Source organism: Bradysia coprophila, unplaced genomic scaffold (genome assembly GCF_014529535.1).
Source record: "Bradysia coprophila strain Holo2 unplaced genomic scaffold, BU_Bcop_v1 contig_110, whole genome shotgun sequence".
Lineage (NCBI taxonomy): Eukaryota > Metazoa > Arthropoda > Insecta > Diptera > Sciaridae > Bradysia > Bradysia coprophila.
Genome location: NW_023503387.1, coordinates 362054 through 387693, shown reverse-complemented (window position 1 = coordinate 387693; position 25640 = coordinate 362054). Strand labels below are relative to the sequence as shown.

At 37.4% G+C, this 25640-nt stretch overlaps 2 protein-coding genes across 3 annotated transcripts in view; one reads left to right on the top strand and one right to left on the bottom strand.

The window, feature by feature from the left end:
- Positions 1-25640, top strand: part of LOC119073038 (potassium voltage-gated channel protein Shaw-like) — a 173350-nt gene that overhangs the window by 94901 nt on the left and 52809 nt on the right. For both annotated transcript variants that reach the window (XM_037178356.1, XM_037178355.1), the window contains 5 exons: positions 11948-12063; positions 12152-12215; positions 12326-12572; positions 12750-12829; positions 13142-13438. In XM_037178356.1, coding sequence (XP_037034251.1) covers positions 11948-12063; positions 12152-12215; positions 12326-12572; positions 12750-12829; positions 13142-13438 — 804 coding nt within the window. The remainder of the gene's footprint in view (positions 1-11947; positions 12064-12151; positions 12216-12325; positions 12573-12749; positions 12830-13141; positions 13439-25640) is intronic.
- On the bottom strand, positions 3123-5479 carry LOC119073037 (sphingomyelin phosphodiesterase-like). Its single transcript, XM_037178354.1, has 7 exons — positions 5147-5479; positions 4934-5079; positions 4324-4873; positions 4244-4259; positions 4104-4165; positions 3568-4046; positions 3123-3496 (listed from the first exon to the last, which is right to left on the bottom strand). The coding sequence occupies exons 1-7, from the start codon at positions 5418-5420 to the stop codon at positions 3161-3163; spliced, it is 1863 nt and encodes a 620-aa protein (XP_037034249.1). The 5' UTR covers positions 5421-5479; the 3' UTR covers positions 3123-3160.

Sequence of the window (25640 nt, the reverse complement as noted above, 5' to 3'; positions counted from 1 at the left end):
GTCTAACTCACGAGTCGGTCATCCAATTTCCATAAACTTTTTTCGTCGATCGGTATTGTAAATACCTTTCATTTGACGTATCACCCACAAGTGTAGACTTTAAATGGCCAGAGATATCTTCGGAAAACGTTAAATCACTTATGGGGCCCCAGCTCGGGAGGGGTCGACCCAAAATCGCCCATCTTCGAACTTAGCCTCACTATTTCGACTATCTTTCAGGGAAAAAAAAAATTGAATTTGGATTTGATTTACTCAAGATATCGACGTGACGGAGAGACAGACAGACGGACAGACAGTCAAATTTTTTATTGCGGGTTCGTCATCTATGAACATAGGCAAACACTTTGCCCTTACCGTCTGCTTCGAATTCCATCAATTACACACGGCATCGTAATCCTATATATAACTTCGTACGGGGCTAAAAACTGACAGATCATCTCCACAAAGGAGAAACAAGAATAGACCGGCTAAAGCCTGGTGAGGTCTTTTTTCTTTTTTTGTAGGCAAGGCGGAAGAATAGCTTCATCAGTCGATATACAGCTGTTGAAGAGTAAACATCTCCACTAACGTTTGACCAATTTGGAATTCAACTACCAGTTTGGTAGTCAACTACCATAAATTAAACTTTAAATAGGCGAGCAGTTAGAATATTTTTGTCAGTCGGTGCGTAGTTCTCGAATAGTAAACATCTTTCCCTCAAAAATTACGTTCAGTAGTCAATTATAACCTCGGTACTCAGCTACCAACTACCAAATTTTTGAATTGCAGTGTCAATTCTGAGCTATCGGTTATCAGATAACAAATAATTATTATTTGCCTGGTGTTGATATGCTCACGGTAGCTTTGCAATTTTGAATGTCGATCCAGCTCGCAACTACCATAACTACCAAAGTTACCGACTACCAAATTTCCGATTTATAAATAGCCGAGCATGTAGAATAATTTCGTCAGTCGGTGCGGTTCTCGAATAGTAAACATCTCTTCCCCAAAAATTACGTTTGGTAGTCAATTATAGCCTTGGTAGTCCAACTACCAACTACCAAATTTTCGAATTGCAATGTTAACTGTGAGCTATCAGTGATCAGATAACAAATAATTATTATTTGCCTGATGTTGATATGCTCATGGTGGCTTTTTAATTTTGAATGTCAATCCACCTCGCAACAACCAACTACCAAAGCTACCAACTACCAAATTTTCGATTTATAAATAGGCGAGCATGTAGAATAATTTCGTCAGTCGGTGCGTAGTAAACATCTTTTCCCCAAAAATTACGTTTGGTAATCAATTATAGCCTTGGTAGTCCAACTACCAACTACCAAATTTTCGAATTGCAATGTTAACTGTGAGCTATCGGTGATCAGATAACAAATAATTATTATTTGCCTGGTGTTGATATGCTCATGGTGGCTTTGCAATTTTGAATGTCAATCCAGCTCGAAACAGACAGACGGACAGACAGACAGACAAACCGCCCATAATAAGGTATTTTTTCTAGAAGAAAAAAGACCTAAAAAGCTCTCTATGACGTATAAATTTATACGACTAATGGCGTGGATATCGGTTAAGGGACGTTATACACTGATAGACTAAAAATTCATTTTGATCGACGGAAAATTTCGAGTTTTCTGACTAATCTTTTCCGTTTACAGGCTGATCGCTTTTTGACTGTAATTCGGTAATTTTTCTTCTTCTTCTTCTTTTTCAGCCTGTTTCTATCCACTGCTGGATGTAGGCCTCTCCAACTTCTTTCCATTTCGTACGATCCATTGCCATTTGCTGCCAGTTTGTACCTGCAATATTCTTAATTCCGTTTGTCCATCTCTCTGGTGGTCTACCTATAGCTCGTCTTTTATATGGTCGCCAGTTCATGATCTTTTTGGTCCAACGTTCGTCTGTCCTTCTTGCAATATGTCCCGCCCAGCTCCATTTCAGAGATGCTATTCTTTCCATGACATCAACGACCCTGGTTTGTTGTCGAATCCATTTATTCGTCATTCTGTCTCTGAGTGTTATTCCGAGCATACTCCGTTCCATGGCTCTTTGTGTCACTCTCAATTTATCTTCGGATGCTTTTGTTAAAGTTAACGTTTCCGCTCCATAAGTGAGCACTGGAAGGACACAAGTGTCGAAAACTTTGCGTTTCAGACTATTATTCATTTTGCTTTTGAAAATTAGTCTGAGTTTTCCGAACGCTGCCCATGCAAGACCAATCCTACGTCTTATTTCTGCAGTTTGGTTGTCCAGACCTAACTTCAGTTTATGTCCTAGATATACATAGCTGTCGACTCGTTCAATGACAGTGTCACCAATTTTGATTTCTCTATCGTCCCCGATGTTGGTCATCACTTTTGTTTTCGATAAGTTCATCTTGAGGCCAACTTTGCTCGCCTCTTCACTTAACTGTTGTAGCATAAGCTGAGCCTGACCTAGATTCGCTGCTATCGGTACAATGTCATCAGCGAAGCGGAGATTGCTCAGGTACTCTCCATTTATCTTTATTCCCATTTTACTCCAGTTTAACTTCCTAAAAATACTCTGCAGAATCGCCGTGAATAATTTCGGTGAAAATCGGTCAAAATGAGTTTTTAGATAGTCTGTCAGTTTAATAACGCCCTCTCGGTTAACAAAATGCAGTCTCTTCCAAGGTGAAATCAAATGTCAAACCGTTATCCATAGAGCCATAACCTCAACACTATTAACAATGCAATTGTCAAAATAACGAAGATAAGTTGTGGATATGGTTGTATGGATGACATCGGTTCGTGTTCGGTTTATTTTGTTCGGCTTAACAGTTACTTGGAATAAACCTATTAAATGAAAGATGTAACAAAACGGAACGTTACGTCGTATAGCACCGCAACGCCAAAAGAGAATTCAGAATTTGAATTATTGGATGAACTAATGACGGGAACTAATGATGTTTCAACTTGCGGGAAGTATCAAATGAATGAGAAATTTCTTTGTGTAAGCGTTCTTTGTTCCGCAAGTTCTTTGTTTGAATAAAAATTTCCTTGTCGTAAATACGCCAATGCGTCTCATGAGGCTGTTACTTTTTTAATGCTTAATGTTTAGCTGACTTACGACGTCAATTCATTTAAAAACAAACACAGAACTCATAATTAATCGGCTAATACGATCTTTATTGTAAACGATTGCACTAGTTGGCGTTAAACAATGCCGTTAAATGGTTGCAACGTCTGTTATCGCCAAACTCGTTCATTACCATTGCGCACAATCGACTTCTTAAGCAATCATCATTACAGCCTGCCTGAACTCGTGGTCTTGATTCCCTAACCTGGAATCTCCAGTATTGATGTAACAGTGACCGAGTTCTTGCTAGTCTTTCGGCTAATGTGTGTAAAGAAGCCGGTGACAGATTTTGAAGGCCAAAAAATTGTGCGAATGAGAACAATCTGAACCAACGAGGACGATTGGCTGGCGTCGCATTAGCTTCGTCTAAATTGTACATGAAAATTTCCATTTCATTGACTTGCTAGAATTCAGAAGAAAAAAAACGGAAATAATTTGGCTTGACGGTTTTTCAGTAAAAAGCCGCAGACATACGAAAATTTGACGATCGACGTAGTACAGATTGTAGTTCGGATTATATCGTGACCACGGCGCAACGGATCCAGCATTCCATTGCACTGAAATTGCATGATTTGCTGATGGACGATCGTAAAACAGGTGGAACTCAGCGTTGTGGGTGTGACCGACGAATGTAGCACTAATTGTCATGTGGAAACGGTCTTGAATTCGACGGAACTCGCGTGAATAGAAACGGAAACAAGCGTTTTGATGGTGGTGCGTAAGCACATGGACTCTTTCTCCGGCTTGTTCAGCTGCCAAAAGTGTATTGTGGAACCACTGTAATTGAGACTGAATGTGGCCACGTGAGTGTAGCACCCAGAAGTTGTTGTTGCTACAATCGGTGTTACTAAGTGAAATTAAGCGCAATCCCGGTTGAAGTAGAACAGTGTAATAGCCAGCGACTCGAACAGTTGCCAATGCTGATGGCGGAAGCCACGGAGCCCATTGATCAGCTGCATGAAACCGATTTTAAAATGTGAAACGAATAATTAATTTGGCTTCCTAATAACCTGAAAAGTCAAACAGCCATTGCGATCTCATTGTGGGATTTGTAACTGAAGGAGGTGCAAAGCTAAAATAAATGAGAAGAGGACATTTAACCAATTTAAACTTCCGAATAAATATCGCCAAAACCGATGAGAATACTCACAGATTCGTTGGATGAGCTTGAAGTAGAAAAAGTTTTTGAATTTAGTGGATGGAACTCACAGACTAGTCGAAAATACTAACCCTCATGATTTCCAAGTGTAACATATATGGGTACACCCGGGAAATGAGTTCTGAAAGCGGCGTACAGTCTCGACATTATATCGCGATTTCCTTGAGCGGTTCTCTGCCAATGTCCATGATCAACACTATCACCAGTGTAGTAAATGTAGGAAACATCTGGATGCGCTTCACGCATTCGTCTAATGGTTTCTTCAATCACAAGCCAAGGTGTACCACAATCTCGATAGTCACCCCAACGGCCAGCTCTATCAACTGGATTCGGTGCGATTCCACGATCCTGTCTGCAGCAAACGATTTCTGGACAAATGGCCCAGCCCCCTTCCAAATAACGTGGATCAAAATGCATGTCCGTCAAATGAAGAATTCTGATTTCGTTCGCATTTCGAGGCACCGATATCGATTTGGACTGTGTAATTGCTGGACCAGGTGCCACAGATACGGTGAAATCCAGCGAAGGATCAGCTCCACCACAATCACCTTCAAAAACTAATGAGCAAAATGTGGCCGCATTAATCGATGGAACGTTGTCGATGATGTAAATCACGATATCCTGCAAGGCAACAAAGGATCAGCAATGCTGCTTAAGCGTTTCGTTTGTTCAATGGCTTACCAGATTTTGAAACACGACCGGTCGACAGACATGCTCCGGGAATGTAGTCAATTCGAGACACAAAGTCACGGCAGCATTACCTAATGATTCAGCTGATGCACCGCCACGACGTTGGCTAATATATGTTGCGGCTGTCAATCGACAAACTGTAAGAAAATTCAAACTATTTCGTTTTCCAACATAGACCAAAGATATTCAAAGTTCCAATCAGACCTGCACAAGACATGAATGACAATTCTGGTGGCATATCTTCTTTGTCAGTTAATGCAAACTCTCTACCGAGATGTAGCGGTGTCAGAGTTTCATTGAATGCCTGGGTGCGCAATCCAGATTCAAGAAATATTTCAAACTCCTTGTCAAACGCTTGCTCATACACTTCCGCATTTTCTAGAAACTCTTTAAGTCTTCGACCAATTTCATCAGAACTAAATATCTCTCCAGATACTAAACACAAGCACAGTAGAAAAACACCTACAATGCGAATCATTTTTCAATTACAGTATCGTGTTCACTGACGCCCGAAAACGCACTAGTACAGTGGAACGATTTTGCAAGCTTTTTAAAGAAGCGAAAGGTACGGCATGTTCGATACTATCGAGAAAAAAATACCAAAAATTCTTTGATAAGCATGCCCACCGATGAAAGCTTACTGATATTTCGTTGTTACGCGGATGGTGGGGTCTTTTATCAACTTAATTACGCTTTTGACAGACTTCAATTGATAACATTTTTAACAAAAAGATTTTACTATCACATTGACTGAGCTTCTTCCGTTTTACAAATCGTTGAAAGTTCATTTCACTCGCTAACAACAACGCAACGTTCAACAAAACATGCCACTAACATGCTAGCATAACACGTTTGACTTTTTGTTTAATTAACCTGGAGAGTCGATTAATATCAAGGAGATTAAAATTATTGCCGTTAATTAAACTCACATTATCAAGCTGGAAATCTTAAATTTTTTGAAAACAAAATGTTAAATTAAAATGTAATCTAAATGTGAACCTCGTTTAGGCTATTAATAGCCATGTTTACTTTTTAAGTTTTATGCGAAACTTTGAAGCTTTTCTTTCTTCTAAAACATTCTCTTAGTACAACAGTACAACAGTAGGTACCACGGTGGGGTTGAACAAAACTTAAATAGAGTCGTGACACCACCTCTGATTTTTAGCCCCGTACGAAGTACTGGGGACTTATAAGATTAATATGCCGTTTGTAACACGTCGAATTGGAAGCAGACAGTAAGGGCAAAGCATTTGGTTATGTTCATAGATAACGAATCCGCAATAAAAAAAATGTCCGTCCGTCCGTCCGTCCGTCCGTCCGTCCGTCCGTGACCCCTCTAGCTAGAGTAAATCGCAACCTTTTTTCAAAATTCTTTTTTTCCCCGATTGGTATCGACAAAAGTAAGGTCAAGTTCGAAAATGGGCATGGTAGGGTCGGCCCTTCCAGAGCTAAGGCCCTATAGGTGTTTTTCAGTCTTTCGACGATATCTACCGAAATATGCACGCAATAGCTGCTTGTGATATATCAAATGAAAGGTATTGACGAGTAGAACAAAGTTGCTGAACATTGTTTTTGGGTAAGATGCAACGTGGGCTTGTTGGGAGGGCTCAAAGGTCGTTACTCGGCCCTAAGTGTTTTTTGCACATAAATCGAGTAAATCTCATCCGATTTTGCTAGTTTTAGTTTTTTATGGAAGGTAATTGAATACCGAAAAGAACGTGACGAAAAAAGTTTCAAATTAGGGCCCTTGGACTAAGGCCGCTACTCGGCCCTAAGTGTTTTTTGCACATAAATCGAGTAAATCTCATCCGATTTTGCTAGATTTAGTTTTTTATGGAGTCTAATTGAATACCGAATAGAATGATGGCGAAAAAAGTTTCAAATTTGGGCCCTTGGACTAAGGCCGCTACTCGGCCCTAAGTGTTTTTTGCACATAAATCGAGTAAATCTCATCCGATTTTGCTAGTTTTTGTTTCATTTGAGAGATAATTGAATGACGAATAGAATGATGGCAAAAAAAGTTTCAAATTTGGGCCCTTGGACTAAGGCCGCTACTCGGCCCTAAGTGTTTTTTGCACATAAATCGAGTAAATCTCATCCGATTTTGCTAGATTTAGTTTTTTATGGAGTCTAATTGAATACCGAAAAGAACGTGGCGAAAAAAGTTTCAAATTTGGGCTCTTGGACTAAGGCCGCTACTCGGCCCTAAGTGTTTTTTGCACATAAATCGAGTAAATCTCATCCGATTTTGCTAGATTTAGTTTTTTATGGAGTCTAATTGAATACCGAAAAGAACGTGGCGAAAAAAGTTTCAAATTTGGGCCCTTGGACTAAGGCCGCTACTCGGCCCTAAGTGTTTTTTGCACATAAATCGAGTAAATCTCATCCGATTTTGCTAGTTTTTGTTTCATTTGAGAGATAATTGAATGATGGCAAAAAAAGTTTCAAATTTGGGCCCTTGCACTAAGGCCGCTACTCGGCCCTAAGTGCTTTTTGCACATAAATCGAGTAAATCTCAACCGATTTTGCTTGTTTTTGTTTCATTTGAGAGGTAATTGAATACCCAATGGAAAGTTGGCAAAAAATTTTGGGTTTCTAAAATAATGTCGTAAATTGTTGGTTTTATTTGAAAGGTACTTCGTACGGGCTTTCGTAATTGCGCTATGCGCAATTTTAAAAATGAACAGTTTCAGTAAATTTGACAATGCGCAACTTGACTTGCATTTTGGTAACATACGCATTAGAGGGTTGTGGACGTATTAGGGTTCCGAGCTTATTAGGGCTACGGACGTATAATGGTTGCGGACAAAATTGGATTACGGGTTGTACGGGGCTAAGTCGCAGCAAACGCTCCGACTGTTCTGATGCCTTGTTTTTTATGTTCTTATTGAGGGACTAGTACTCGAGATGTCGAATTTTCGAATTTACCTGGCTGAAGCTACGTGGTCAAGTTGTCGAGGGGAGCCATTTTAATACGAATTAGCTTAGAATTAGTCCCTCTATCCGTTGCAATAACAATCTGTATTCAAATTAACTCGTCGGTCCCACACGGCCATGAGTGCCGGCTCTCCGAAACGGCTGGAAAATTTTGCGAACTTAATGTGGTTTCTTTATAGTACTCGAGTCTCTCAATAGAGGACGCCAGCTTTTTTGGACAAAAACGATAATGTCCAACAATAACAATAATTCCCAACAATAATGCCCCGTCAAAAATGGCGACCATTGTGAATGCATACACATGGACGAGTCAATTTTCCATTTATTTTTGATTTTTATTCTAAAAGTGCGTCCGGTTCTATATTTAGACCCGTACGAAGTACTGGGGTCTTATAGGTTTACGCATACGTTTGTAACACGTCGAATTGGACTCCCTGAGTAAGGGGAAACCTATTGTGGTTGTCTAGAGATGCCAAATCCGCGAAAAAAAAAATGTCCGTCTGTCCGTCTGTCTGTCTGCACGATAACTTGAGTAAAACGCATCCGATTTTGAAAATTCTTTTTTTTCCCGTTTGGTAATGTCAAAAGACAGGCTAAGTTCGAAGATGAGTGATTTTGGATTGACCCCTCCCGAGCTGTGGCCCAATAAGTGCTTTACGGTTTTTCGAAGATATCTCCGGACATTTAAACGTTAAACTTGTAAGTGATACGTCAAATAAAAGGTATTTACAATACCGATCGACAAAAAAAAGTTTATGGAAATCGGATGACCGACTCGTGAGTTAGACCCCTTGGTGTGGAACAGGCACAGGGCGGCAAGCAGTTTTTGCTTGTAGGTCGGCCACATTTGAACATATTTCGTCTGTTTTAGCTTTATTAGATAGGTATTGACCGTACCAATCAGGGAAAAAAAATTTATGAAATTATGTTCTCCGGAGCGTGAGCTAGGTCTCTTGGAGTGAGCTCTTATCTGGCTACTCGGAAGTACAGTGAACGTGGTGTATTTAGACAATATCTCGAGTAAATTTTGACCGAATTTCATGAATTTTTTTTGCTTGAAAGGTATTAACGAATGTAAAGCGTCGGTACTATTTCCGGTCTCCTAACAAAATGGCCATATTGGATTTTAGTAAAATAGAAATATCTTGGGAAAAATGATACTTAGAGAGTTTCTGTTAACATGGAAATAATTTGTTATGTGTGTGGGGTTTCAGGGATTCCATATACGGACATCTATATATACCTATATACAGCTATATTGAGCTATATACAGGCATATAGAGCTATATAATAGCATATTCATCTGTGAAATGTTTATTTATAGGAAAATATAGGTAAATATAGCGGTATACAGCTGTTTAAATAGGAATTTATGAAATTTGTCTTCGTATGGGGCTGTCTATATTGCCTCCGGCAATATATGATAACAAGGCAAAGAGTGGATAATGTAAGTGATTTTAAAGGGAGAATAGTTTTTCAGCAGAGAAGAAAATTAAGTAAGAGAAATGAAGAGTTTCACATTAAAGGCTGTTGATACGAATAGGTGTTTCGTACGGGTCGGCGTTAGCTATGTTTTATTACTGCAATCCGTAGATCTAATTTTTAGGAAGTTAACGACATTAAGCTGTAAAAAATCTGTTCATCTTTCAACGCGCTGTTCGACATAACTTTCAAATTGTCTTACTGGTACATACATACATACATACATATACATATACATATACATATACGTACATATAGGTACCTTTTAAAAGTATCTCCACATACCATAATCTGTTGAAACGGTTCCTTTTTCTTTGCCTTAATTCACTTTCCCAACTATTCGGATACGAAATAAAATGGGAAAACCACAACATATCTGATACAATTTGCAGTTCTTTATCAAATAGCGGCAAAATATCACATATCACTAAACAATGTGATCCATTTCCAACCTAAAAGAGAGAAAATTATTTACTGAAGTGGAATGTGATTTAGTACACTCTTCATGTTGGACCAGATTTCGGTACAGAGGGCCTTTTGTGCTCTGTTATTCTTATAAACATTTACAATCCTACATAGATGAAGCTATTGACTGTATATTATCGATATAATAGACTGTGTGAGATGTTACTTCTGGACATGAATTTATGTTTAGTAAAAGGAGGGAAAAAAAATATTTCAACAAAAACTTTTTATTATTACTTTGTGTAGTGAAGAGGGTACCGAAAGCTTTATGCTTAAGTTTAATATAATGTAATGAGTGTGTCAGACATTATGCGCTTTGTTTTATTACTCCCCATTTCCGAAAACCCTTTTAACGTCTGTATATATATGAGAGTTTCATGTCCGCAGGGATACTGTTAATCCTGGAATGGATCATTTCGGTAAACATTCGAATGGTGTAAATTGCTGAACGGTCACATTCACCACATTTTTCGTACATTTTAAAATTTTCTTTGTAAATGTCACTTACTTCCGTACATCTACTAAAAGTTTGAATTTACAGTTTGTCAAACTTAACAGAAGAATAAAAGAAAAAATTGAATTAGGTCTCTTTCACGATACAATGTGTAGCTAGAGTAAGTCTTTGTTTTAAGCAAGTACTGAACGTGATTGAATTCCATGCAGAAAGCCTGTGTTCGATGGCCGGGATGTGTATAATGTTTCTGTAATCAACATCTTCAAGTTCAGCCGAGCTTCATAAAATTAGGCAAATATGAGATTTAAGGCATGCATGGAAAAACGTACAAAGATTTCGCTTAACCCACGAAGTCAGCACATGAAGGTCATACATTTAGGTCATGTGGTCACCATCGTACCGGATGTCGAATCTGTTGGACAATCAACTTCCCGACAAACTGAAATATGACCTGAATATGGCTAATAAAAAAGGCCAAAACCTTTCATTGGCAACAATGAAAGAACAATAGGTGTGCAGAGACTAGTGAAAAACAGTTCGTATACCTCTTATACCTGCTATGCTGCTCTTTCAAAATTTTACTTTAACAGAACATTTCTCCGAAAATCTCTTTACTTTTCGCGAGTATAAGTCAAACTTTGTAATTACTGTTGTCTGATATAAGGGAATTCAACTTTTACCTAAATTATTATCTTAATTTATTGGATATTTAGGTAACAATATGCGAGCAAATTTGACCTTTCGTAATTCTAGAGCGAATGCTTGAATATTCTATGGCAACCCTTCAAGAACAAGGATTGTATCGTCGTCCCTGAAATGAAATTTCAACAAAAAACAACTTGCACAAAACCGTGTAACAGTTGTCTATAATCAACGCACCCGTATTCGCATATCTGAATTTCAGATCCCACAATCGGAAAGTGTATCATACATTCGACTTACACTTATAAAAACAAGTTCATTCAACTAAAATGCAAGTGCAGTGCAAATGCTGGTGCGTTGCTATAATGCATATCATGAACCGAAGCGATAGCGGAGGTTCGTGACGCTAGTTCGACTTCCCTAAAAAAGAATAAAGAACAACCAACGGGAGAACTAAGTAACCTATATATAGGCAGAGATTTTAACTTTTCTCTTTTCAAAGAGAGTTAATATCAAAAAAAAATGTTTAAACGAAAGTACTCGTCAATACGAGTTCAACGAGCTATAGATCATTAAAAACGATCACGTCACAAAGTGGCAGATGATTATTGTCTAATGAGGGCTTTCCTCAGCATCTGCCACTTGTGACGCAATTTTTTTTTTTGGAAAATTTTCATCGTAAAATCTCGTCGACATATTTTCTTGGTTAAAAAAATTGATTACGTTTAGGCGCAGAATGCGTCACCAAAACTGATATCAAATGTCTTGGAAGTTTAATTTAGAGAACTAGCGTCACGTCTTCCTCTTTTGAGGTTTTTGTGGGATACCAATATCGTATACAAAAGAGTAACTTTTCGACGATTTATTTTGCTTTCGTGTTTTCGGTCGATATAATGTCGATCAAATTACCATTTTCGGATTATCCGATGCATTATCATCCCTAAAGTAAAAATATCTCAGTAGTTATGAACACGAAACGATATCAATTTGATGCTAACATCAACCCAATTTTTTGTGTGTAACAGAATACGTTGGCAATTCTTGACAAACTCGATCTTGATAATGAAGAACCAACCGAAGAGGCAGTTGCACGTTTATTTGGTTTCGAAGATGCCTTGTTAAATGGCGAACTATCATGTTGGTAAGTTAGTTGGACAATTCGTAAACACATCGAACCTAAAATCGTAAACTTTTTTCTTTCTTTATTTTCAAATATTAATTAACTGAAGGCAACGTACCAAACCCAAAATATGGGCGTTATTTGATGAGGGGTCAAGTTCTACAGGTGCTCGGGTATGTATGATAGAAAGTGAACATTTTCCCTATTCAATAATTTCTAAATAATTTTTGGGACAAAAAAAAACCCCCCAGCCATCCAATAATCTTTTCAATTAATTTCCCAGGTTGTAGCCGGAGCATCTGTATTATTTATAATGGTTTCTGTGATATCTTTTTGCTTGAAAACACATCCGGGATTTCGTGTCGAAACCCCAGTTATCGTTGATAGCATAACAAATAGTTCGAGTGCCGTATATCAAAATTTAAGTGTAACAACTGCACGTACCACGTATTATGGACGTAATGGAAGAAATGGCCGAATATCAACACGATATTCTAGTTATGCGGGCGATGGTTGGCAAGATACATATGGTAAGATTGAGAGTCTTAGACAACTTTTTCGTTTGATGAAAGTTTTTTTGGTTTGCTTTGTTGCTGTTTATTGCAAACTTTAATTATTTTTTTTGACACACACGTACGTTCTGCGCACTTAAATAACTAAATACAGTTTTGTGTGACGCTGTGATGATTTATCATTAATTTTTGCAGGTCAACCACACGAAGCATTTTTTTATGTGGAACTAGTTTGTAATGTGTGGTTTTTCGTTGAACTAATAATTCGGTTTGTGGTAAGTGATGGCAGCAACAAATGGGGCGTCAGATTTTTCGAATCCAAACAAAAACTAAAATAATTAAATTTTGACTGCACATAGACTTTAACAAAACATCGCTACTTTGCTATCTAGTTAGAGATCATGTGCCAGTGCACATTTTGTTTGATTAATATCCGTGCATTCAAAATTTTATTATTTTTCAGTTAACCTCCCAAACTTATAGTTTCCTTTTTGTGTTTTCGTTTCAATTGATCGTTGGAAAAATCTCACGTTCCCTAATATTGTTTTTGAAAGACATGAGCTTACATTTTTGTTTATGGCGAACAGGTGTCACCGAATATGTTGGACTTCATAAAATCACCGGTTAATATGATAGACTTAGTTGCTACGTTAAGCTTTTATACCGACATATTGCAACGTATGGGAGAACCAACCGGACTTTTCGAAGCATTTTCAATAGTTAGAATATTACGATTGTTTAAATTAACGCGACATTCACCAGGACTACGGATACTTATACATACCTTTAAAGCGTCAGCCAAAGAATTGACTTTATTGGTATTTTTTCTGGTATTGGGCATCGTTGTATTCGCCAGTCTGGTCTATTATGCTGAAAAATTACAGGTAAGCTGTCAGTTCGTTTGCAAAGTTTTACTTATAGTTTTCGAATCTTCACTATAGAAGGTTTCTATTTTTAAAATCATTTTTCTATTAGTTTTTTTAAAAGATAAACTTGGAAATGAATGTTTTTGAACACACTGCTGACTAATATGGCTAATATTTGGGTTATTATTAGGCAGTCTGTCAGCTCAATGAAAAATATGAAACAAAAATGGAAAATTATTCTGGATGTTGTATTGCTTCGGACACACCGATCGTTAGACTAATTTTTGAAATTGAAGAGTGCAAAGTATGAGAAATCAAATTGAAAGGAAATACAATTTTTGTTCAGTCCGGTGGTTCAGATCGTTGACCGCTTGCTTCATACGCAAGAGGTCTCGGGTTCGAATCTCATTAGGGATCGTACAACAAAAATTTTATTTCCAAATTTCAATTTGATTTCTCATACTTTGCACTCTTCAATTTCAAAAATGGAAAATTTTGTCGACAGATCATCTTCAAGATACGGTACTTTCAGACGTAACCACACTTAAGTTTCGTTCAATGTTTCGTTCATTCATTCATTTGTATGAAGATGATCTATATAAATTAGGTTATGCCTATTTACTTTGATGCAATCAAATAATTTGTTTTTCGAAAGGCATTAATTTAAACTGATCGCAAGAAAAAATTAATGAAATATCAATAAAAACTTAGAAAGAATTAGTTTCTAGTTTCTAATATAGTTTACGAACAATTACTAAAATCTTCATATGATGATTGACGAACTAAAAGTAATCGAAATATGCGGAGGTTCAATATAGATCCTAAGTTCTTTACTGTGATAGATATCAGACCAAACCCTCTTGAAAAACGAAAGAGTGATGTAAGTCCGTCAGTACTTCCAGAAGAATTGATATCAAAAAGTGTGACGTTTAACACTCGTAAATTGTTTTTTTGTGGTGCAATTTTCCGTTAAAACAAAGTTGTAAACTAAAATTTTTGCCAAGCGTCAGTCTTACGTCTTTTAAGAGGTTTTTGTCTGATATATCTCATTCTAATTTCAAAAAGAAGATGTTATGCTCCACCCAAAAGTAAAAAAAAGCAATCTTCGAGCTACCCTTATGTATGCCCAAAAAAGATTGTTATGCTCCACTCTAAAGTACATACAGCTTGTGGTAACACAAGGATCAAATTTTGTGAGAAGGTCAGATCCGATGATTGGCTGTTGCAAGTCTGCAATAACAAATATCCAACGAATGTTACGTCGGAGGCCCAAAATGAGGGTGACGGATTTGCTTTCATAAGTTTTAATTTGCGAACCATTAGTGGCATGCAAAGTAAAAGTACATGACCTTTTTCCTTTGATGTAGGTGGAATAAGTGAGATATCTGCACCAGTTTCTATAAGAAAAAAGTGAATTCTTTTCTTGCACGTATAGGCGACTTATTGTTTTGCCTTCATCAAATTGCGCCGTATTTGAATGGCGATTTAGTTTTTTGACTTGTAGTCTTTCGTGAAAGTACAAGGAGAATTATCTTTGTTTTTGGGTTCATCATTGGTGCAACGCTTTGCATTATGAGTCTGATGATACCAACAATGATTGGGATTTGGTCTCGTCTGTTCGAACGAGAAGGAGAACGATATCGTTTATCAGAACTGGAGCGAGATCTAGAATAATCGAGTTTCTTTCGAAGAGAATCGATCTTATCTTCCAGCTTGCAGAACTGCTTTTCGAAATCGATTTCACACTTTTTGCCATCAGAAAAGGCTTGGATCGATGCTTTGTCTAATTGTGTTACCACAAGCTAAGGCTGCTCTAATATGTAATAGTAAATATTGCGTGGCACAGTAAACTCCGAAAAACGTATTTCGAGCCACCCTAACGTCTAAAAAAATTATGGCGAGGTACTCTAATGTCCCAATTCTTCATGTAAATGTGCAGGGCAGTTCTTTTTTGTCATCTTCTGAGAGTTCCAGCTCCCAAACGAGGTCATCTAGACCCACATTTTTTTTGTACAAAATGTCTTATATACGTGAGTCCTCGAACTAATCTCAAATTTTCATCAAAATCGTTTGAGTTCAATCTCGAGATAGAAGTTCTCCACAAAATGAACCAAATTCATCATTTGAAAATAGGTCAAATTTTACCATTTCAACTCAAAATTCCAATATTTCCATTTAATTCCACTAAATTCCATTGGCCTGTCCCAAAAATTTCTTCTTCTTCTTCTTCTTTTTCAGCCCGTTTCTATCCACTGCTGGATGTAGGCCTCTCCAACTTCTTTCCATTTCCATTGCCATTTGTTGCCAGTTTGTACCTGCAATATTCATAATTCCGTTCAATGACAGTGTCACCAATTTTAATTTCTCTATCGTACCCGATGTTGGTCATGACTTTTGTTTTCGATAAGTTCATCTTGAGGCCAACTTTGCTTGCCTCTTCACTTTACTGTTGTAGCATAAGCTGAGCCTGACCTAGATTCGCTGCTATCGGTACAATGTCATCAGCGAAGCGGAGATTGCTCAGGTACTCTCCATTTATCTTTATTCCCATTTTACTCCAGTTTAACTTCTTAAAAACACTCTGCAGAATCGCCGTGAATAATTTCGGTGAAATGGTGTCACCCTGCCTTACACCTCGGCCGATTCTGAATTTCTCCGTGCTCTTATGAAGTTTTATACATGAAGTAGCATTTTTGTACACATATCGAATTGTGTTGGAGTACCTTGAGTCTACTCTACATTCGTCTAATGCGTCCAATATCGACCATGTTTCCACTGAATCGAAAGCTTTTTCGAAGTCTATGAATAGCAAGACTATGTCGATGTTGTATTCACGACACTTCTCAATAAGCGTTCTCATCACCTGCAAATGGTCGTTTGTGCTGAAACCAGATCTGAAAGCAGCTTGTTCAACAGGTTGGTAGAACCAAAAATTTCACGGTGGTTTTATTCCTCGAGCAGATTACAATTAACAACAACGAATTACTAGTAATATGGTTGCTGATACCAAAATTCTGATAACAGTTCCTGATAACCTATTAATGATTATGATAATAATACTAGGTCCCACCTGTTGGGTGGGTCAGATCCCTTGACTGTTTGTCTGAGCTTCTCAATAGTATTTTTATTGGCCATGATTTATTGATTTATTTCAATGAAATGCTTTTGTATGAATTTTGTATGTTGATCTCTCATTGATGATTTAATTCTGTTTAGATTCACTGAAAATCTTCGAAACTTTGTAAAAATGACTTATGTTTTCAATAAAATTTAAACTCGTGTGAATTGCGGCCCTCGCTTCGCCCTGGCCGCAAACTTCACACTCGTTAATTTTTGTTCTTTTTATTCGGTTTTGTTTACAAGGCAAAGTCACATAACAAGAAAAATACTATTGAAATAGATACAAAAATTCTGTTAGCAACATCAGCTTCTTCGTTAGACCAACATAATCTATCTTAGAACCTAAGATCAGGAATTAATTCCAACTCTCCACCAAACATTTTTTTTAATCGGTTGAACTTTGAGCAGAAAAGGTTTCTTTCGAGAGCTACCACCAGATGCTTGAACCGGTGCCACCCATTTTCGAACTTGACCTGGGTATTTCAATACTTCGTCGAATAAAAAATGCATTTACATTGGTGAGACTTGCCAAAAACTATGTACCAGAAGACAACAACACAAAAATTCTATATCTACAACCAATCTGGCTAAGACAAAAGTTTCTTCAGCACTGGCACTACACACCAAAACAACTGGCCATCAATTCGACTTTGAAAGAATTAAAATACTTGATCGTAACAGCAACAAACGCAAACTGCAAATATCAGAAGTCAATCACATAATCATGAACCAAGAACGTGCCTGCAATTACAAAATAGACTCCGAGCGAATTGCTCCAGCATATACCAATCTCTTACGGCAATTCGCTGGGAAAAATGACCAATGTTACTGGACTAGAGTATGTTTGACCGATAAGAAATTGTTTTTCGTGTAAAGTTGTTGAAGTTCACCGGCTAATGTAAGGTTTAATTTTCTTGACGAAAGCTCTAAAATGAGCACAGGCTGTGACAACCGCTAAATTTGACCAATTAGGTAAAAATGTGTAAAATTCCGACCTTGTTCCAATAGCTAAACTGAAAAATCGTTTCTGTTTATTTACATGAAAAATAAAGCCCTGATGATGACCTGGTATTAGGTCGAAACGTCGGCAATTTGAAAAAAAAATTGTTTTAAAATCATTGGCAACCAAAACCTCAGCTACACAACAAAAACAAATCTAAAAAAAGGTTTTGAAAATCGGTTGAACCTTCCTCCAGTTATCGTGTTAACAAAGATCAGAAAGGCTTCTTTCGAGATCTACTCCCAGATGGTTGAACCGATACCAGCTATTTTCGAACTTGACCTGAATATTTCAATACTTCGTCGATTAAAAAAAAGTTTTTGAAAATCGGTTGAGATTTACTCAAGTTATCTTGTTAACAAAGGGCACAAAATTTTAACATTTAACGTTTTTTCATCACATTTCCATACATTTTTAATCGTAGTGAACGAACGTGTTATGTACGGTGTATTTTCTTTTGTAAAACCCATGACTTACAGTCAAGGGAATAATTGCCACACTATTTCACAATTTATCAAAATGAAGCATCTGTCATATCCGTCATTAACCGCATTTATCAGGTTCACATAATGTTTGTTCACATATCATTTTGCAAAGCACAAAGCTAGAGAGTACGTTGCATTTTGGCATTTTATGTTAAAGTTACATACGGAAATTGACTCAAACTTAATGAACCGAAACATTCTACACAACCCGAATATATTTGCTAGAGAATGTTTTATGCATAACCCAGCAGCAATCAAAGCAAAATATTATCTACTAATATTGTGAGCCCGTATTCACACGCCCGTTTCACGGAAATCATATAACATATTTTCTCCGTTTTGTTCACAACATTTTCACAGCTTGTTTGACAAGTATTCGTAGGTAACATTGAAAACGTATGTACGGATACGTAAGTTAACACTCAACATCTTCTAGATACACTCCCCATACATAATTTAAATTCTGTCCAAATAAGATTCACCTGCAAGACATAATATATTTACATAAATACCATCAGATGATAAACGTTCTTGTGCTGCCTGCGATCTATCTAGGAAAAGTATTCATTTTTTTTTATATACATTCAGCAGATTGAAAAACATACGTCGATCTGTGTATCAACACACAAGAAAAACACTCATGTAAGAGAGATCTTATCCGGAGTTCGGTTCGGTACACTGTGTGCTCCATCGTCATAGATACACACATATATAGAGACGATTTTGTCTGTTCATATTGCATAAACAGTTCATATAGGTATGGTGTCTCGGTGTATAGATAAATTGAAGCTTTCAACATGTGAACGATATATATTCTATAATTCTATTGGATACCGAAGAATTTACACAGAAATCCCAACGGTTGAAAAACGGAAAACCTAAATTTGTATTCAATGATGTAAATTTGATTGATTTTATTTTGAATATGAGTATTATATATGCATATACGAAAGACCTTTGCAAGTGCTTTAACTTACGGTTATTCACAGAGAATTTATCTGAATTTAATTAAATACTAAGTTAAGATCCGAGGCTTTGAATATACAAAACCATTATAATGCTTTGATGCTTCCGAAACGTTAGTTCTACCCCTATATCTTTGTTTCCACTGGTCTGACATTCACGTTATAAAGTGTTAGTGTATGGCTCAAATACGTAACAACAACGAAACGTGAAAGTAAATATTTTCTTGAACAAATATAGGAAAGTATTGATTTTATAAATTGAGGTAGAAATTTGTTGGGATATTACACTTAACCACTCTAATGCCCAAAATTTTATCATTTAAGTGATTAGTCTTAGGTTAATTACATTATTATTTATTTAAGGAAACCGAAGTACCAAAACTAAGAAGTCCTTGTTGAGTAGTTTTACGTATTATGTGTAGTAGACATTACCCCATTGAGAGTTATTGCGATGAATATGATTTTGTCAATAATTGAGCAAGAGATTTTTGCACATGGGGGCTCAACCCGATTTTTTTATGTTGCAATTTGGTGACTTACTCGGAAAACAATTATAAACAACCCGGAAGCAAAAATTAAGCCGAAACAGAAAACCTTAGAAAAAGAGAGACTGACTGATGTTCAACCCGTAACTGTCGAGGATGGTATTCATCATCTGTTTCCAAGATTCACCTCTTTACAGTACAGAGCTGTGTACGCTTTATGAGCAAATTTTAGCGCCAAAGGGACATGATTTAGAAGCATTTGACTTCATTAGACAGTGCAGATAAGAATGCGACGGGTCAGAAAGGGCGGACCAACAGACAAAAATAAACTAATAAACATAAACTTGGACACCACTTAAGAAAGAAAACTAAAGGTGCACATCCACACAAGCGTTTTCACGTTAACTGAAAATAAACTTTCACAGAACCATTTTCACATCAATTAATACCTTGTCGTTTCCATTTTTATTGAACTAAAACTTAAGACGAAACGACGCAGCACTTAATTGTAAATTGGTGCGAAAAAAATAAATATTTTCGATGATAACTATGTATCCGCGTCCTTTCTGGAAAAAGTGCGAGCATCTGAATATTTCATCGAATGTAGATTTTCGAATCCTCAGTTTCAATTTTCTTCAATTTTCCTAGACACGCACTTCAAAACAACGACCATCCTTAATAAATCAACACGTTAACATTGGCTTTGAAATCCTTCAAAGATATTGGCTTTAAACTCCTCCATAAAATGATAATTATTTATTCGGGTTGCGTAACTCGATTATAAACGGTAAAACGTTTCGTCATGGATCGTAAACGGTAACACGTTTCGTTCACATTTAGTTGATTAAAATAATTTTTTTCAAAACTTTGGTCAAGTCATAGCAATACATTTTGGTAATCTAACCACCCATTCCACGAACACTCCGTTCCCACGCGCGGAATTGTCAGCTGTTAGAAAAGGAATAATTGTACAAAAAAGTGAATCGGAAAGATTAGACTCTAACCTTTCCAATTCATTTCTTCACGTGACTATTCATTGTGTAGCAGCTGAGAATTTCGCGGGGCGGTAAAGGTTTGTTCGAAAAATAGCAACAATAGCGACAATAGCAAATTTTTTTGAGAGCATTTAGCGTTACCCAGGCTACTCGTGGACCAAAGATCCGGACGCGCTCTCATTATAGCCCAAAAATTGTTGTGTCGTCTCACGAAAACCGCAGAAGATGCCCTCGAAATTGTAAAAGAGGGATTTTTTTTGAAAGTGGACCAGGCTCCGTCGGAGCTATTTTTTTGCGACGGTTTGTTCATATGCCTAGATAGCCCTTGGTCCCAATAGTCCAAAACCGCAGTCGTTTAATTTTCATGTTTGCGTCTTGGCTGGTGGTGAAGGTGCAAAAGTCGAAAAAAGGTGTTTTTTACTGCCGCTGCAGACGATGGACACACATCTGTGGCGGCTCGTTGGATAGGTACTGTCCAGTCCAGGAGACCCGGGGCAAAGACAGATATCAAATGTATACTCAAGCACTATTCAAAAATAACAACGAGCCATCAGAACAGTCGGAGCGTTTGCTGCGACTGAGCCCCGTACAAACCCGTATATCTATTGCGTACGTGACCCTAGTGCGTCTGTCACCCTACTTTGACCGTAAGCCTATGCGCCGGTTAAAGTAGTTAAAGTAAAATTATTATGTAATGTGTACATCTTAGAAATTGCGCATAGCGCAATTACGAAGCCCCGTACGACGTTCCTTTCAAATAAAACAAAACTTTCAAATAGCCCTAAAATTTTAATTTATTGAGTATAAATACACATAGGCCTAGTATCGGCCTCAGTCCGAGGATCCAAATTTATTTTTTTTTCAACTACATTCTATTCGGCCTTTGATTACCTTCCAAATGAAACAAAAAATACGAAAAACGTATGAAATTTGCTCGAGTTATATGTAAAATACACATAGGGCCCTAGTAGCGGCCTTAGTCCGAGGACCCAAATTTAATTTTTTTTCAACAACATTCTATTCGGCCTTTGATTACCTTCCAAATGAAACAAAAATTACGAAAAACGGATGAAATTTGCTCGAGTTATATGTAAAATACACATAGGGCCCTAGTAACGGCCTTAGTCCAAGGACCCAAATTTAATTTTTTTTTTCAACAACATTCTATTCGGTGTTCGATTATCTTTCAAATGAAACAAAAATTACGAAAAACGGATGAAATTTACTCGAGTTGTATGTAAAATACACATAGGGCCCTAGTAGCGGCCTTAGTCCGAGGACCCAAATTTATTTTTTTTTCAACAACATTCTATTCGGCCTTTGATTACCTTCCAAATGACACAAAAATTACGAAAAACGAATGAAATTTACTCGAGTTCAATGTAAAATACACATAGGGCCCTAATAGTGGCCTTAGTCCAAGGACCCAAATTTAATTTTTTTTCAACAACTTTCTATTCGGCGTTCGATTACCTTCCAAATGACACAAAAATTACGAAAAACGAATGAAATTTACTCGAGTTCTATGTAAAATACACATAGGGCCCTAGTAGTGGCCTTAGTCCAAGGACCCAAATTTAATTTTTTTTTCAACAACTTTCTATTCGGCGTTCGATTACCTTCCAAATGACACAAATATTACGAAAAACGAATGAAATTTACTCGAGTTGTATGTAAAATACACATAGGGCCCTAGTAGCGGCCTTAGTCCGAGGACCCAAATTTAATTTTTAGACCCGTACGAAGTACTGGGGTCTTATAGGTTTACGCATACGTTTGTAACACGTCGAATTGGACTCCCTGAGTAAGGGGAAACGTATTGTGGTTGTCTAGAGATGCCAAATCCGCGAAAAAAAAAAATGTCCGTCTGTCCGTCTGTCCGTCTGTCTGTCTGCACGATAACTTGAGTAAAACGCATCCGATTTTGAAAATTCTTTTTTTTCCCGTTTGGTAATGTCAAAAGACAGGCTAAGTTCGAAGATGAGTGATTTTGGATCGACCCCTCCCGAGCTGTGGCCCAATAAGTGCTTTACGGGTTTTCGAAGATATCTCCGGACATTTAAACGTTAAACTTGTAAGTGATACGTCAAATAAAAGGTATTTACAATACCGATCGACAAAAAAAAAGTTTATGGAAATCGGATGACCGACTCGTGAGTTAGACCCCTTGGTGTGGAACAGGCACAGGGCGGCAAGCAGTTTTTGCTTGTAGGTCGGCCACATTTGAACATATTTCGTTCGTTTTAGCTTTATTAGATAGGTATTGACCGTACCAATCAGGAAAAAAAAAGTTTATGAAATTATGTTCTCCGGAGCGTGAGCTAGGTCTCTTGGAGTGAGCTCTTATCTGGCTACTCGGCCGTACAGTGAACGTGGAGTATTTTGTCAATATCTCGAGTAAATTTTGACCGAATTTCATGAATTTTTTTTTGTTTGAAAGGTATTAACGAATGTAAAGCGTCGGTACTATTTCCGGTCTCCTAACAAAATGGCTGCCGGCGGCCATATTGGATTTTATTAAAAGTGATATAAAGTGGGAAAAATGATGCTTAGATAGTTTCTGTTAACATGGAAATAATTAGTTATGTGTGCGGGGTTTCAGGGATTCCATATATGGACATCTATATATACCTATATACAGCTATATTGAGCTATATACAGGCATATAGAGCTATATAATAGCATATATTTATCTGTGAAATGTTTGTTTATAGTGAAATATAGTTAAATATAGCGGTACATAGCTGTTTAAATAGGAATTTTTGAAATTTGACTTCGTACGGGGCTGTCTATATTGCCTCTGGCAGCAGAGAAGAAAATGAAGTAAGAGAAATGAAGAGTTTCACATTAAAGGCTCTTGATACGAATAGGTGTTTCGTACGGGTCGGCGTTAGCTATGTTTTTTCAACAACATTCTATTCGGCCTTTGATTACCTTCCAAATGAAAAAAAATTACGAAAAACGGATGAAATTTGATCGAGTTATATGTAAAATACACATAGGGCCCTAGTAGCGGCCTTAGTCCATGGACCCAAATTTAATTTTTTTTCAACAACATTCTATTCGGTGTTCGATTATCTTTCAAATGAAACAAAAATTACGAAAAACATATGAAATTTACTCGAGTTATATGTAAAATACACATAGGGCCCTGGTAGCTTTTCACTTCTAAGGCCCTAACTCACGGTCCACTCACCCGATTTTAAAAAACTTTTTTTTCCTGGATTGGTATTGACAATACCTATCATTTGCCGTGTCATTTACATTTCCATCGTTTATTTTGCCATAAATATCACCAAAAGACCTTAAATCACTTAGGTGGCCCTAACTCACGAAGGGCCGACCCGAATATGTCCATCTTCGAACTTAGCCTCACTATTTTGACTATCTTTCAGGGAAAAAAAAAATTTGAAATCGGATTTGATTTACTCAAGATATCGACGTGACGGACAGACGGACAGACGGCCCAAATTTTTATTGCGGATTCGTCATCTATGAACAATGAACATAGGCAAACACTTTGCCCTTACCGTCTGCTTCGAATTCCATCAATTACACACGGCATCGTAATCCTATAAGCCCCTTCGTACTTCGTACGGGGCTAAAAAGTATGTATCAGTCAAAGGCCGGAAATTTTGATGAGCTTTAGTAGGTGATATTTTGTACCTGGTGACTGTTGTTGTACAGATCAGTGGTTGCCCTGAAAGAGGCTTAACCCAGCTCTACAATTATACCTCAATTGCCATAGAAGTGAAAGGTTTCAGGATACTTTTTTGGGTATAAAGCAAATGTCTTCCTTCAATCGAAAGCAAAATATTGATTTTAGAAAAATACACGAATTATGCTGTTTTTGATGTCTGCATCGAATGATCTTACCATAAACATTCTCCAGGTGCGAGATATCACATTTAAAGTTCATCAAAATTTACAGCCTTTGACTGACACAATATTTTTGTTATTTTCGAACAATGTCACAGAACATGTAAGATATCTATACTTGCCCCGGTTCTCCTGGACAGTACCTATCCAACGAGCCGCCACACATGTGTGTCCATTGTCTGTAGCGGAAGTAAATCACGTATAAAAACACCCTTTATTCGACTTTTGCACCTTCACCACCAGCCAAGACGCAAATATGAAAATTAAACGACAGCGGTTTTGGACTATTGGGACCAATTGATTGATTGATTTATTAATGACAAAATATGTGTAAGGTGATCTACCTTATAAAATTACATATTATACGCGAAACAAAAACAACGCGATACAAAAAATAGCGAAAATTTGTAGATGATTGCGTTTAAGAGAAGAAATCGTCCGAATGAAAAACAAAAATCCAAGTAAATAATAAGAAAAAAAAAATATTCACAAACAAATCATTCTTCCTTTAAACAATTAATGCATCGAAAAGAACCGAAGAATAATTATTAGTGAACAGTATAGTGTCTATAGACACTGACAAAAAAAAGAAAAAGCTTCATGGCCGTACATCTAACAACGCATCGACCGATCTGGTAGTGTGAGTAGCTGAAACATGAAATGAAAAGATGAACAGGATGAAAAATGAAAGAAAGAAATGACATATTGACTGCAAGACACTAGTGGCTTATGAGCCCTAGATGAGCCTTACAAACACGTTTAAAGCCAGTTACCAAGGGCTATCTGGGCATATGAACAAACCGCCGCGAAAAAATAGCTCCGACGGAGCCTGGTCCATTTTCAAAAAAATCCCTCATAACAAATTTCGCGGGAAACTGCTGCGGTCTTCCGGCTCTAGGTCAAAATAACCCCAATAAAATATCGACGAGACAAAATAACTACTACCAAAATAACCCCGGTGAAAAAAAAGAGGACAAAACACTGATAATTACCCATAATATTTAGGGTCAGTCTCGAACTCGTTTTCTTATAATTTAAAAGCGGCGAGCTTTTTCATACTTTGCAGACGTTAATGGGGCTCTGCCCCAAACCACGCTAGGGGCTCCGCCCCTTAGACCCCGCAAGGGGGATATTCCCCCTTGACCCCCTATGCGGGGGCTGCCGCCCCTCGACCCTGCTTTTTTTTTATTTCTTCACGGCCTGCGGAGCTAACTTCCCTAAAAATAATAATTGTATTTGCATTTGCGATGTTGTACTTATTGAATTCTGGGCAAGTTCTAGCCACAATTTT

Bases quoted from the DNA above. Each gene is read 5' to 3' on its own strand.
- LOC119073037 (XM_037178354.1), bottom strand. From the start codon at position 5,420: ATGATTCGCATTGTAGGTGTTTTTCTACTGTGCTTGTGTTTAGTATCT. The intron at 4,874-4,933 runs GTAAGCCATTGA...GTTGCCTTGCAG, and splicing joins CGGTCGTGTTTCAAAATCTG to GATATCGTGATTTACATCAT. The intron at 3,497-3,567 runs GTATGTCTGCGG...TCTGAATTCTAG, and splicing joins ACGTCGATCGTCAAATTTTC to CAAGTCAATGAAATGGAAAT.